The sequence below is a fragment of the Micromys minutus genome (assembly GCF_963924665.1).
Source record: "Micromys minutus genome assembly, chromosome: 29".
Classification (NCBI taxonomy): domain Eukaryota; kingdom Metazoa; phylum Chordata; class Mammalia; order Rodentia; family Muridae; genus Micromys; species Micromys minutus.
This window is the reverse complement of record NC_137964.1, coordinates 1904763-1916919: the sequence shown is the minus strand read 5'-3', so window position 1 is coordinate 1916919 and position 12157 is coordinate 1904763. Positions and strand designations below refer to the sequence as shown.

The 12157-nt window shown below is 52.4% G+C and overlaps 1 protein-coding gene across 2 annotated transcripts in view; it reads left to right on the top strand.

Annotated features, from left to right (window-relative positions):
* The window catches only part of RADIL (Rap associating with DIL domain), a gene marked incomplete at its 5' end in the record, with an annotated part of 56651 nt that extends 49391 nt beyond the window's left edge, over window positions 1–7260 (top strand). Inside the window, 6 exons of one of the 2 annotated variants that reach the window (XM_080941288.1) lie at window positions 3440–3590; window positions 4514–4704; window positions 5051–5393; window positions 6089–6228; window positions 6487–6626; window positions 6746–7260. In XM_080941288.1, the coding sequence (XP_080797414.1) occupies window positions 3440–3590; window positions 4514–4704; window positions 5051–5393; window positions 6089–6228; window positions 6487–6626; window positions 6746–6851 (1071 nt within the window). In that variant the 3' untranslated portion in view covers window positions 6852–7260. Of the gene's footprint in view, window positions 1–3439; window positions 3591–4513; window positions 4705–4981; window positions 5394–6088; window positions 6229–6486; window positions 6627–6745 lie in introns of both variants that reach the window. The other variant, XM_080941287.1, reaches the window with a different exon arrangement.
* Window positions 7261–12157: the final 4897 nt, after the last annotated feature.

Genomic DNA, 12157 nt, shown 5'->3' with positions numbered 1-12157 from the left:
ACCCCTCACTGGGGGATTCTAGGCAGAGGCTCTACCACTGAGCCACACCCCAGCCCCTCACTGGGGGATTCTAGGCAGGGGCTCTACCACTGAGCCACACCCCAGCCCCTCACTGGGGATTCTAGGCAAGTGTTACCACTGAGCCACACTTCCAGAACCTTTAGGCAGGTGCTGTACTACGGAACCATGCTGCCAACCCCAAGAGATTAGTAAGTGTCATCCTCAGATGGAGTGGCCTGAGGTGAACCAGCCCTTTGTCAGAGAGCAAGTTGCATAACCAGATGAAGCTCACAGTCCTCTGGCTGAAGGACCAGAAAACCTCTGAAGGAATGGAAGCATGCGTCTGCAGTAGGGAGCCACAAAGAGACCCACATGCATGGAAACAAAGCACATGCACACACATGCACTCGTGCACAGGCGTGAACACACACAACTAAAAATAATAATAACAGTGCTGGAGAGATGGCTCAGTGGTGAAGAACACGGACTCTTCATCCAGAGGACCAGGTTCAATTTCGAGCATTCACATGGCAGCTCACAACTGTCTAGCTTAGAAACAAAACTACTTTTAAAAAAATAATAAAAGGAAAATGATGGGCCAGGCATGTAACTCAGTCGTAAAGTCCTTGCTCAGCTCATGCAAGATCCCGGGTCCCATTCAAGGTCATGAGTTGCTTTGCGAAGACAAAGTCTGTCCCGTCATCCTGCATGTGAGAGGAGGCAGAGCAGGGGATGAGTCCTGAGAACCAGAGCCACAGCCGACCTCGCCTCCTGTGAAGCTGGAGTGAAATGGAGCTCAGGCTTTGGCCCTGGGCTCACAGGGAACCCTCGGTGGTGGCTAGATAGGCCTGTGGGTGGTTAGCTGCGCATCACCTGGCTCCAAGTTGTCCCTGGGGCTGGTGACAAGGATGTTCACTTGAGAAAAGCTGCCAAGTTTTAAGTTTTAGATTTGTGCAGTCTCCCACCCCTGTGTGTGTGTGTGTGTGTGTATGTGTGTGTGTGTGTGTGTTTGTGTAGGCCAGAGGACAGACAACTTTGAATGTCTTTTACCTTTTGTTTGAGACAGTACATCTCCTTGGCCTGGCACTTTGCCAGCTAGTCAGTGGGCTCCAGTGAGCTGTCCGCGTTTCTCAAAGCTAGGGTTCCAGGCACCCCACTTGGCTTTTTATATGGGTTCTGTACTGGGCTGTCTTCCCAGTGCAAGGTCTGTGTGGTTTCTGAGTGAGGCGGCGTGCAGGAAGGAGCAGCTACGACTCCTGGGTTCTCAGCTGCTCCAGTCTGTTCAGCGCGATGCCTGCCCTTCCCACACTGAGTCCTGAAGCCGAACAAAACAGGGAGGCCACTGTGAAGACAGCTGGCCCAGGCACCTAGTGGAACCTCTGTGGGATGTGACAAGTGACAAGCTTGTTCTCTCAAGAGCGGGGTAGCAGGTATTTTGGTCTTTCTGTCCAGAGTCCATCCATATTCTTTATGGTCATCTCTTCTAAACCCTCTAAAAAGAAAATATTCTTAACCTGAGGGTTTTATTCAAATAGTTCTCAGCCTAGCCAGCAAAAAGCAGCTACAGAGGAAAAGATTATTTCTGGCCTAGTGAAAGTAAGAGAAAAATAGTGTTCATAAATAATGTGTCTGTAAATAAGAACAAGATCCTGGGGTCTGGCAAGCGATGTATACTTTGTAATTCCCACACTCTGGAGGCTGAGGCAGGACAGTCATGAGTTCGAGATCAGCCTAAGCTTTGTGAGGGGACCCTGTTCTTTTAAAACAGTTTTGTAAAGATTCACTTTAATTTATGTATGTGCGTCTTTGTAAGTGAGTGAGTGCTATGTGTGTGCAGGTGCCCACAGAAGAGGTGCTGGTCCTCCGTGGTCTAGAGTTACTGCTGGTTGTGAGCCTCCTGGCGTGGGTACTGGGAACCGAACCTGGATCCTCTGGAAGAGCAGCAGGCACGTTTAACTGCTGAGGCATCTCTTCAGCCCCATTAATATTTTTAAAATTACACTTATCTATTTGTTGTATGTGAGTATGTGTGTAGGCGTGTGTACATGTGGAGGTCAGAGAAGTCTGTTCTCTCTCCGCCGTGTGGGTCTTAGAGTTTCAACTCATGTCCCCAGTGGCAGGCGCCTCTACCCGCTGAGCCATCTAACTGGTTCAGGACCCTGTCTGAATAAACAAAACCAAGGAAGAATGTTTGTGAACTAGAATCACAGGAGCAGAAGTGAAGAGGACAGGGTGAGAAGTTCAGTGAAGAAAATCTCCCCTGAGTGGCACCCAGACACCAGAGAGAACAGATGGAGGAGCCTGGAGGAGGAGCTGGGAAGATGTGATCATGGCTAGTTCTGGTTCCCTCTCTGACAACCTGGGACATATCATGGAAACAGGAGGGAAATGTCAAAAGGAAACAGCCTCCCCAGTGCACCTTGAACTTGAGGGGTGTGTGGAGGGATTGCCAGGAAGAGTGTGGCCCTGGGGTTAGCGGCTGTCCCTCCTCCACCAGCTCTGAGGCTCTGGCTGTCCCTGGGGCATAGAATCTAGATGGCCACAGCCCAGGCCTCTGGCTGTTGGCAGGGAAATCAAGACAGGGAGGAAGAAAAGAGAGGGAAGCTGAGGGCAGAGGAGCTGGTGGTGACAGGCTGCAGGCTGTCCCTGCCCTGCCCCAAAGGGACTTTACCAAGAGTCTCGGCGCTGTGGACAGGGACAACCTAGAACCTCTGGAGTGGAGCAGAACCAGATAGGACTCAGAAGGAGACGACAGAGACACATGTCTGAAGTCTTGAGAGAGTCCTGGGCCTGCTGAGCTGCCTGCATGAAAGGAGGGGCTTTGGGAACCAAGCTGTGATCTCCTGGGCCTTTGTCATGAGGCCATAGAAGGAAGGAAGCCAGCCAGAAAAAGAGGCCGCAAACTGGAGGAGGAGGGAGGGGAGCCAAGTGACATGTCTGACTCTTCATTGTCAGCCTAGGCCGGCTTCAGACTTGCTGTGTGGCCCGGGCTGCGCTCCAGCTTATCCTCCTGCTCTCACAAGCGGGCACCACCATTGCCCCTTTGTTTTGTCTTGAGAGTATTCCCTACCCTGAGCCCAGTCGCTCCCAGCACCTAGATGACCGGTTCCTGCCTTCTACAGGGCACACGTGCCTACAGGCCCTCCAGCCCTCCTTGGCGCCCTTCTGTCCGCTCTTCCTGGGTGTCTTGAGTCAGGGTCTTAGTTTGTACCCCAGAGCAGCGTCATCACTGTGGATAGGTGTCCAGTGCGGTGTCTTCTGCCCCGCCCCTTCCCTGACCTCCCTGCCGTCTGCCTCCCCCAACCTTGCCTGCCCTTCCCCAGTGTGAAATGATGGGTTTGGAGCTAGGACCCTGCCTGAGGAGGGCTCTCCCTGGGTCTGTGGGCAGGGGACTGCCTCATGTACCTGTAGGCCTTTGACCTGAGCTCCTTGTTCCCAGATGAGCTGGGCCACCCTGCGGGTCACATTCCCTGCCCTGAACCCTGCTCAGCTGCACTGGCTGCTGACTCAGTACCAGCTGGCCTCTGCCATGGGCCCTGTGAGTGCTTGGGAGCCAGGAGCCCAAGACAGCCCAGAGGCCTTCCAGACAGGTGAGCCTTCCCAGTGGCCAAGCCAAAGGGGTAAGTGGGAATGGGGTGTTGAGGGTGGAGAACCCTAAGCTCCAGCTCAGAAAAGCACCAGAGCAGCTCTCTGAGGTGGGAACACAGGAGCTCCTGCCACCCAGCACCTCCACCAGGATCATACTGTGCTGCCCCTCCCCCACAGTCTCAGAGTCAGTGTCCCTTCTGCTCTTGGGGCTTCAGACTGGGGCTCAACTGGCACCTAGCTGATCAGGAAATGAACAGCAGGGTGAGGTTACAAAGCCTCTGAAGACATTCCTCAGCTCTGAGCACATATACTGTTTACATAGATGCGCATGCCCTGGTGGGGCAACAGAGGTACATACATACATACTTACACACACACATACATACACACATGTGTACATTTCAATTTGTAAGTTATACATATCTTCCTTCTTAAAAATATATCCACAGTGTGTAAGCAGAAAATGCAGGCTGGTAGACCAGAGGCTGTGCATGTGCATAAGGCTTCCCACTGACTTCCCGGTACCTGGCCACCACTGGCTGGGCTGTAAACAGTACTCCTGGGTCCATCTGGTCCCATTGGGTCCCTCCTAATTTACAGATTTGTATCCGGACACTCCCCTCCCCCATGCTCAGGCTCTGCTGGGAGCTCAGAGCTGGCATCACAGAAAGGTTCCTGTCTCCATCTCCATCCAGGGCCTGTACATTCTAACATCCCAGTATACACCAGTCCCAGTGACACACGGGTGTGTGGAGGGGCGGCGTCTGCTAGTCTAGACAGCCTAGTCGGGATTCAGAAGAGACGAGACTAGGCTGGGACTCACCTTGCTTGAGGTCTTGCTGTCTATGTCCTCTGTGGGTGGGCAAGGACCTAAGATGGAGGGAGGGCAGGCCAGGTCCCAGCGCCCCCACTCACTCCACTACAGAGGACATCCTGGAGTCCTATGAAAACCCGCCACCCATCGTTCTGCCGAGCCAGGGCTTCCAGGTGGACCTGGAGGCCGACTACCTGGAGGACAGCATCTACCAGCATCTGCTCTACATCCGCCACTTCCTGTGGGGGCTGCGGGGTCAAGCTAGCCCTGACAGCGGGCCTGCCCAGCCTGAGAGCATCGAGGTAGAGTGTGGCTGGGATGTTCGTGTGGAGGGGCTGAGTCACTCAGAGCAGTCTGTGGCTTGTGAACTGAATGAACTGAGACAGCCTCTCATTGCCCCTCACTGGAGGCACTGATTGTCTAGAGTGGGCTGGGGCTGCAGCAGGTATCCTGAGACAGAGGCCTCAGGTCTCCGTTTGATGTGGTGCAGGCTTGCAAGTGTCTCATTCACCTGTGTCTAACGTGACCTAGCTGGGCCCATATTCTCCTGGGTGGCTTGTCTGTCTCTGTTCCTCATAGGGAACCATCGTGAATGTCTGGTCCATTCCCTTTTCTGGGCCTCAACATTTGTCCACCTTCTCTTCCCAGGGCCTGTACCACACAATTCCTGAGGGGCATCTGGAAGGCCATGGCTGCCCCCTGGCTAAGAGGGACTCAGGCAGAAGAGCTGTTGAAACTGCTCCTGGCCATTCTCTTCCTGTCACTGGAGCTCCCCGGGCACAGGGTCCCCCTGGAAGACAGCCTTCCCGAGGGGAGCGCAGGGGCTCCCAGGCTGGCTCTCTGCATACTGATTCCTCCTGCCTGCTCACTCCTCCCAGCACACCACTGGGCCTGGAGCCTGGAGGCCCCACCTGGCCAGAGCCCAGCGGCCTCTGTGGAAAAGCACTCCTTGACGGGCAGAGGAATGGACCAGAAGGCCGTCCTGGTGCAGGTGAGACCTGACCAGTTTATGACTTTGTAGCAGACCCTACCTTGTGTCTTGATAGCAGGTCTCCTTGGGCCACCCTGTCAGACAGCATGGTGTCCAGAGCGTGCTCCTTAGTGCCTGTTCAGGGACAGTACTGGTAGATGGGTACATATGTGCCCTTGTGTATGGGCACCCATGTGTGCACAGTGGGGTCCACCTGGTCCCACGGGGACTCTTCACTGTGTCTTTGATTATCCTCCAAGTTTGGATGGCTTTAGGTGCTTGGTGGAGCAAGACAGGGCGGCAGGCCACCTCAGGTTCTGGGTTGGGGCACAGACACAAGCTCTGTTGTGGAGGCACAGGGCCTTTCGGTGGGGTCTGTGGCAGGGTCTGGGTGCAATGGTGGCCTCAGGAAGGATGAACTGTCAGTACCATCCTAGTGGTGGGAGGGAGGAGAAGACAGTGAAGATGTGGTAGGAGGCAAGGCTGCCCCAAATGCATTGGGTCCCTGGCCTTGAAGAGGTTAATGACCTGTTGAGTTTGGGCCTGTCCTGTCCCTTCCTCTGGCTTGCTGTCATATTCTGTCCAGTTGGTCTCTTCCTGAGGATTCAGTCTTGTGAGACATCTCTGTGTCTTCCTGAGGTTCCTGGTACTGGCTCTGGGGTGAGTGCTACCAGCCAAGCTCAGTGGCTCCTTATCCTCCCCTCTTGTCTGCCCAGGAGATGCGGTTCAGGCTGCGGCTGAGCATCCTGCTGAGGCCTCCAGCCCTAGCTCCAGCACGGAGGACTTCTGCTACGTGTTCATGGTGGAGCTGGAGCGAGGCCCCTCAGGGCTGGGGATGGGTCTGATTGATGGGATGGTGAGGACCCTGGACCTCAGCCCTCTCCCCCATTCTTGCAGATGGATGCCAGACTGTCTCGTGGGCCTGTCTTTGGGAGCACTGATGGAGCCCAGTGCTTTCCTGTGGGACACACTGTGGCCATAATTTGTGACCTAACTAGGTCCAGGCATGGGTCCCACAAGTTCACAGGGAGGGTTAGGGATGAGGTACAAGGTCTTTTCTGGGGAGAGCATGTGTCATCCCCAGCAGTGTCCTGAGGCCCCTGCTTCTTTCCAGCACACACCTCTGGGTGCCCCGGGACTCTACATACAGACCCTGCTTCCTGGGAGCCCCGCAGCATCTGATGGACGGCTGTCATTAGGAGACCAAATTCTAGAGGTGAACGGCAGCAGCCTGTCAGGAGTCAGCTACATGAGGTTCGCCCACAGCTGGCCTGAGAAGCTGGACTAGCCGGGGGGGGGGGGTGAGAGGCAGTGACTGGGGCTGTTGCTGCTGCCCCCTCCCCTGTCAGCCTCACCTCCTTCCTTGATTTCAGAGCCGTGGATCTGATCCGACATGGAGGCAAGAAGATGCGGTTTCTGGTTGCCAAGTCTGACATGGAGACGGCCAAGAAAATCCGCTTCCGCAAGCCCCCTTCCTAATAGACCAAAGGACCCTTGTTCCCACTACCTGCTACCTGCATTCTCTCCTGTGCCACCAATAGCCACCCACAGCACCCCTCCTTCTGTCCCTCACCCCTCCCACCCAGTCCAGCCAGTCCTGAGTTGTAAAGTTGACTGAGTGAGTCCCTTTGTTGTGGCCTCACGTTGAGGACACCTGTTGATAGTGTGCATCTTAGTGTATATTTATTTATGACAGATGACACTAAGTTGTGACATTTCCTACAGAGCTTTTATGTTTAAAGACTTTAATGGAAAGTTTAGATTCAATAAACTATCTTTTGTATTCTTATAGTGGGGATGTAGGATTTGCCTGTGGTACAGAGCACATGGACAACACCAAGGGACAGTGACTCTCTCTCCAGCCTCCCTGCCTGGCCAGCAAGGAGAAGCTTGGAGTAAATCCAATAGGGATGATAATGGATATAGTTCCCAGCTGCCCCACTCCCTTGCTCCTGGGTCTGGGATTGCACCCAGAGGTCTTAATATCACTGCCACTAGGGGAGTCTAGACAGGGGCTCTGCCACTGAGCCACACCCCAGCCCCTCACTGGGGGATTCTAGGCAGGGGCTCTACCACTGAGTCACACCCCAGCCCCTCACTGGGGATCCTAGGCAGGGGCTCTATCACTGAGCCACACCCCAGCCCCTCACTGGGGGATTCTAGGCAGGGGCTCTAGTCACACCCCAGCCCCTCACTGGGGGACTCTAGGCAGGGGCTCTAGTCACACCCTAGCTCTTTTTTTTTTTTTTTTTTTTTTTTTTTTTGTTTTGTTTTGTTTTGCAACATTCTCACTGAGTTATCCAGATTGGCCTTGAACTTTGTCTGTAGCTCAAGCAGACTGTGAGCTTTCTTTCTACCTTCCTGTCCCAGCCTCCCTCAAGCGAGGCTACAGATGGGATTACTTGAATGACCCTCTATCCAAGGACTGTAGTTTCTTTGCAGCCAGGAAACAATCCTGAGTCAGTGTGGTCCAGTCTTTTGATCCTCTCTTTGAGACCGGGTCAGGGCCAGTGTGGAGCTTTACTGTGGCGGAGGCAGTCCAGGGTGCTCCCCAACTGCAGGCTTGCTTCAGCTGCCTGAGTTTGGGCCACAGCATGAATCCCTGTGCCTGTCCTCATCATTTTCAATCACATTGCATAGTATCTCCTCCAAAGCAAGGGCTCTTCAGGCCTGGGGAAGGCTAGATGATCAAGTATGTCTCCTTGGGCCTCTCCCTGCTGAGATGACCCCTACTCTCCCCCACTTGTCACTGACCACTAATCCTAAGCCGGGGGCCCCAGGCTTTGCTTTCCTGACCCACATCCGTTTACACTGTTGGGAAGTCAGCTTTCCTCTCCAGCCAGCGGTGGGTGTGCAGTGATTGTGGCTGGCACATCCCCCCACTGGGTGTGAACAAATGTGGCTGTGCTGTACATCTTTAGCAGGGTCAGCAGCTACGTCCCTATGCTCAGAGTGCACAATCTTCATCTTTTAAAACTTTGTTGTATGTGTGTCTGTATGTTTTTGTGTGTATATCTCTGTGTGTCTGTGTATGTGTGTATGCACGTATGTGTACCTGTGTGTGTGTCTCTGTATTTGTGTGTGGGTATATGCATGCATGTATACCTGTGTATGTCTGTGTGTGTATGCATACATATAATATATACCTGTGTGTGTCTCTGTATCTGTGTATGCATACATATATACCTGTGTGCACATGCATGTGTACCTGTGTGTGTATGCACGTGTGTGTGTGTGTGTGTGTGTGTGTGTGTGTGTGTGTGTATGTAGGTTCACAGGTGCTACAGTACGTGTTGAGGGAAGGTGACAACCTCAGATGTCAGCCCTCACCTTCCCCTTCCTTCAGACAGGCTCTCTTAATTGTTGGCGCCTGAAGAGTCTCTGGTACTCTCCTTTCTCTCCCTTCCATCTCACTGTGGGAGCATGAGGATTACAGACACATGTGCTACTGTTATGTAGGTTCTGGGGATTCGAACTCAGGTCCATATGCATATAGGGCGAAGGCTTTACCCACTAGCTCTCTCTAGCCCAAGGTTCTTGTATCTTTAACAGGAATAGAGAGGTTCTTGGTACAAAGGGGTTCCAGTCAGCTGCACACAGCCCTCACATGAAAGGGATCTTTGTGTGGATTGGCCCTATTACTAGCCCCCATGCTTCTCTATGCTGCCACCTCCTGGTTGCCACAAGGAGCTGCAATGTATCTGCTGCAGCTTTGCACCTGCTGCTGTGCCTGCACATCTCCACCCAGTTGGAGCCACAGCTCAGTGATGCCCAGGATGCTGGATAGAGTGTGTATTTAAAGGTCTTATTACATTTTCACTGACTTGTTTTGTGTGCATGGGATGGGAGTGGTGAGGTGTGCATGCATGCCATGGTGTGCACATGGAGACACGGACGGCAAAGGTGGGAGTCCGTCCTCTCAGCACTGTCCTCTGCCAGGTAGGTCCTGGGACTTCAACTCAAGTCTTCAGGCTTGGCATGGGAGCCTGGAACCACTAAGTCATCTTGCTGGCCCCCAGATCTAATCTATTTTTTTTCAAGATTTGTTTGATTCACGTGTGTATGTGTGCTTGCACGCAGTTATGGGTACCAGCCACATTCAGAAGCCCAGAGAGGCTAGAAGAGGTGTCAGATCTTCAACTGATCATGTTACATGTGACTCTTATGTGGGTGCTGGGAACCAAACCCAGGTCCTTTGCAAGAGCAGTAAGCACTTTTAGCCACGGAACCATCTCTCCAGTCTGTCCCTAAATTTGTTTTTTAAAGGACATTTAAGATTCATGGCTTCATCCAGAAGAAATGCTTACACCCAGACAGAGCTGAGGAGCTGCAGTTGGTGATGGGTCTGATTCCTGGGCTCACTCTTTCTTCCTTTGGTCACAAGCTCCATGATGGGGAACAGAGTAGGGGACCCCACATTCCCACACACACTATTGAAAGAATGCCAGCAAGAAGCTTTGTGCAGTAAGGCAGCACGACCCTGTCAGACAACACAGTGAGGAGATATATTAAGGGGTGCCTGCTGACACACGCAATTCAATTTTTCAAGCAACTCAGAATAGTGTTTAGGATTAAATAGTGGAGCAGATTGCATGGGGCTCACACGGAGGTGGGTGTCGCCATTGCGGTCCTGAGGGTGGAGAGTGGGCTTCTCGGTGCTTATTAGCAAGAGATAAAGCTCCGTCAGCAAAGTGCTCCTGACCAAGCAAAAGGAGGCAATTCTCATGCTTGCTCTAAAAGCACAGGGCTAACTGCCGGTAACCCCAGTGCTGGTGTGTGTGTGTGTGTGTGTGTGTGCTGATTGTGCTGGTGTGTGTGTGTGTGTGTGTGTGTGTGTGTGTAGTATGTGCTGGTGTGTGTGCTGATTGTATGTATTGGTATGTGTTGGCATGCTGGTGTGTGTGTACTGTGTGTGTGTGTTGGTGGTATGTATAACAGGAAGATCCCCAAATCTGCTAGCTTCGAATGAGCTCCAGCTTCAGTGAAAGACCCTTGTCTCAAAAAAAAAAAAAAAAAAAGAAAAGAAAAAGGTGGGTTGATTGCACAGCACACAGTGCGACAGGCCTCACTCTTGAGTCCTCACAAGGATGTCTCCATCAAATTCTTCCCCTCAGGGCTCAGGAAACCATACTGAAGAGGAGGCAGGAAGATTGTAAGAGCCAGAGGGGATGAATGACAGACACCACAGGACTGACGCACAGTAACTCACAGACTGGCAGCACTCATGGGGCCTGACAGGTCCCAGTGCTGGCGTGAGGAGTAGACTCCAGCTGCCATGCCAACCGAGACACCAGCTCCAATTAGCCATTCAGAGAAAAACTCGTTTCTCCAAGGGAGCCTCGTTAGGTACACAAACTATACCTTTGGGTGGGCCCCATGTCCAGTAGCAGATGGCTACATGCACAGGTATTTTTGAGATCTCACATTGCTTTGTTTGGGTCCCCTGCCCTCTTACTGCTCTTTTGCTTTTTGTCTGCATTTGTATGTGTTTCTCCTACTTTCTGAAAAATCTCCCCCACCCCTTGTTTGTTTTTTAAATCCTTGTTCCTCTTTTCTATTTGCTTGTTTTCTTAAGGGAGAAAGATGTGGAGTTGGAAGAGGGGCGGGGTGGGGAGTGGGAATCTGGGAGGAGATGAGGGAGGAGAAGCTGATCAGAATAAACCATGAAAGTAACTTTTCATTCAAAAATAAAATTATTTAAAAATATAAGGTGGTCTGATGGGATGGATCAGTGGGTAAGGACTTGCAGAGCCTGTCAACCTGAGAGCAATCCCTCGGACAGAACAGACTCAAATCCGTCCTTACCTCCGCGCATGCTCTGCCATGGCACACATGCACACACCCCCTCCCAAGGAAAACATAAAAACCGTTTTCAGTTAGGTAGAGAACAACTGAGGAAACCACTCTGCATCAGCCTCCAGCCTCTGTGCTGCAGGCACACACACGTGCACACAAATGCATACCACATATGAAAACCAGGGCATGTGTGCACGCAGGTTAAGCATTCGTATGAAAGATTACAACGGTACCAAAGGCAGCTGTGGTGTAGAAGCTGCAGCCCGGGTCAGTCCCATCCTCTAGGCAGGCGACAGTGGGAAGAGTGGCTGAATACTGTGTGTGACCCTCACCCCCCGGCTGACCTGAGAGTCCCCAGGCCAGCCCCTGCCGAGTGGGCACTTAGCTTTGCCTGGTGCCCACCAAGAAGAGGGTAGTGTGTTTTCAACTCTGCCCTTGTTCGGGCTGGCATGGCTTTATCTATCAATTCTCTGTGCAGTGCTCTGTGAAGCTATGTATCCCGTAACTGATGCCAAGGTTCTGGGCTGCCGATGGCTCAGTGGTTAGAGCACTGGCTGCTCTTCCAGAGGTCCTGAGTTCAATTCCCAGCAACCACATGGTGGCTCACAACCATCTGTAATAGGATCTGATGCCCTCTTCTGGTGTGTCTGAGGACAGTGACAGTGTACTTATATGTAATAAATAAATACTCTTAAAAAAAATAAAAATAAAAGAGCACTGGCTACGCCTTCAGAGGACCCGGGTTCAATTCCCAGCACATGGTGGCTCACAACCTTGCAACTCTAGTTTCAGTGGGTCTGATGCTCTCTGACCTCTGCATTCAAAACATGCTCATGGTGCGCTGACACGCATGCAAGCAAAATGCAGAACACAAAAGGCTATTTTTTAAAACCACAGTGTTCCTGACTGAAGAGCAAGGAAGATGCCACTGTTCCCTCAACCCCTGCTATAGGGGAGACTGTGCTCACAGGGAACAGGCAGAACTCACT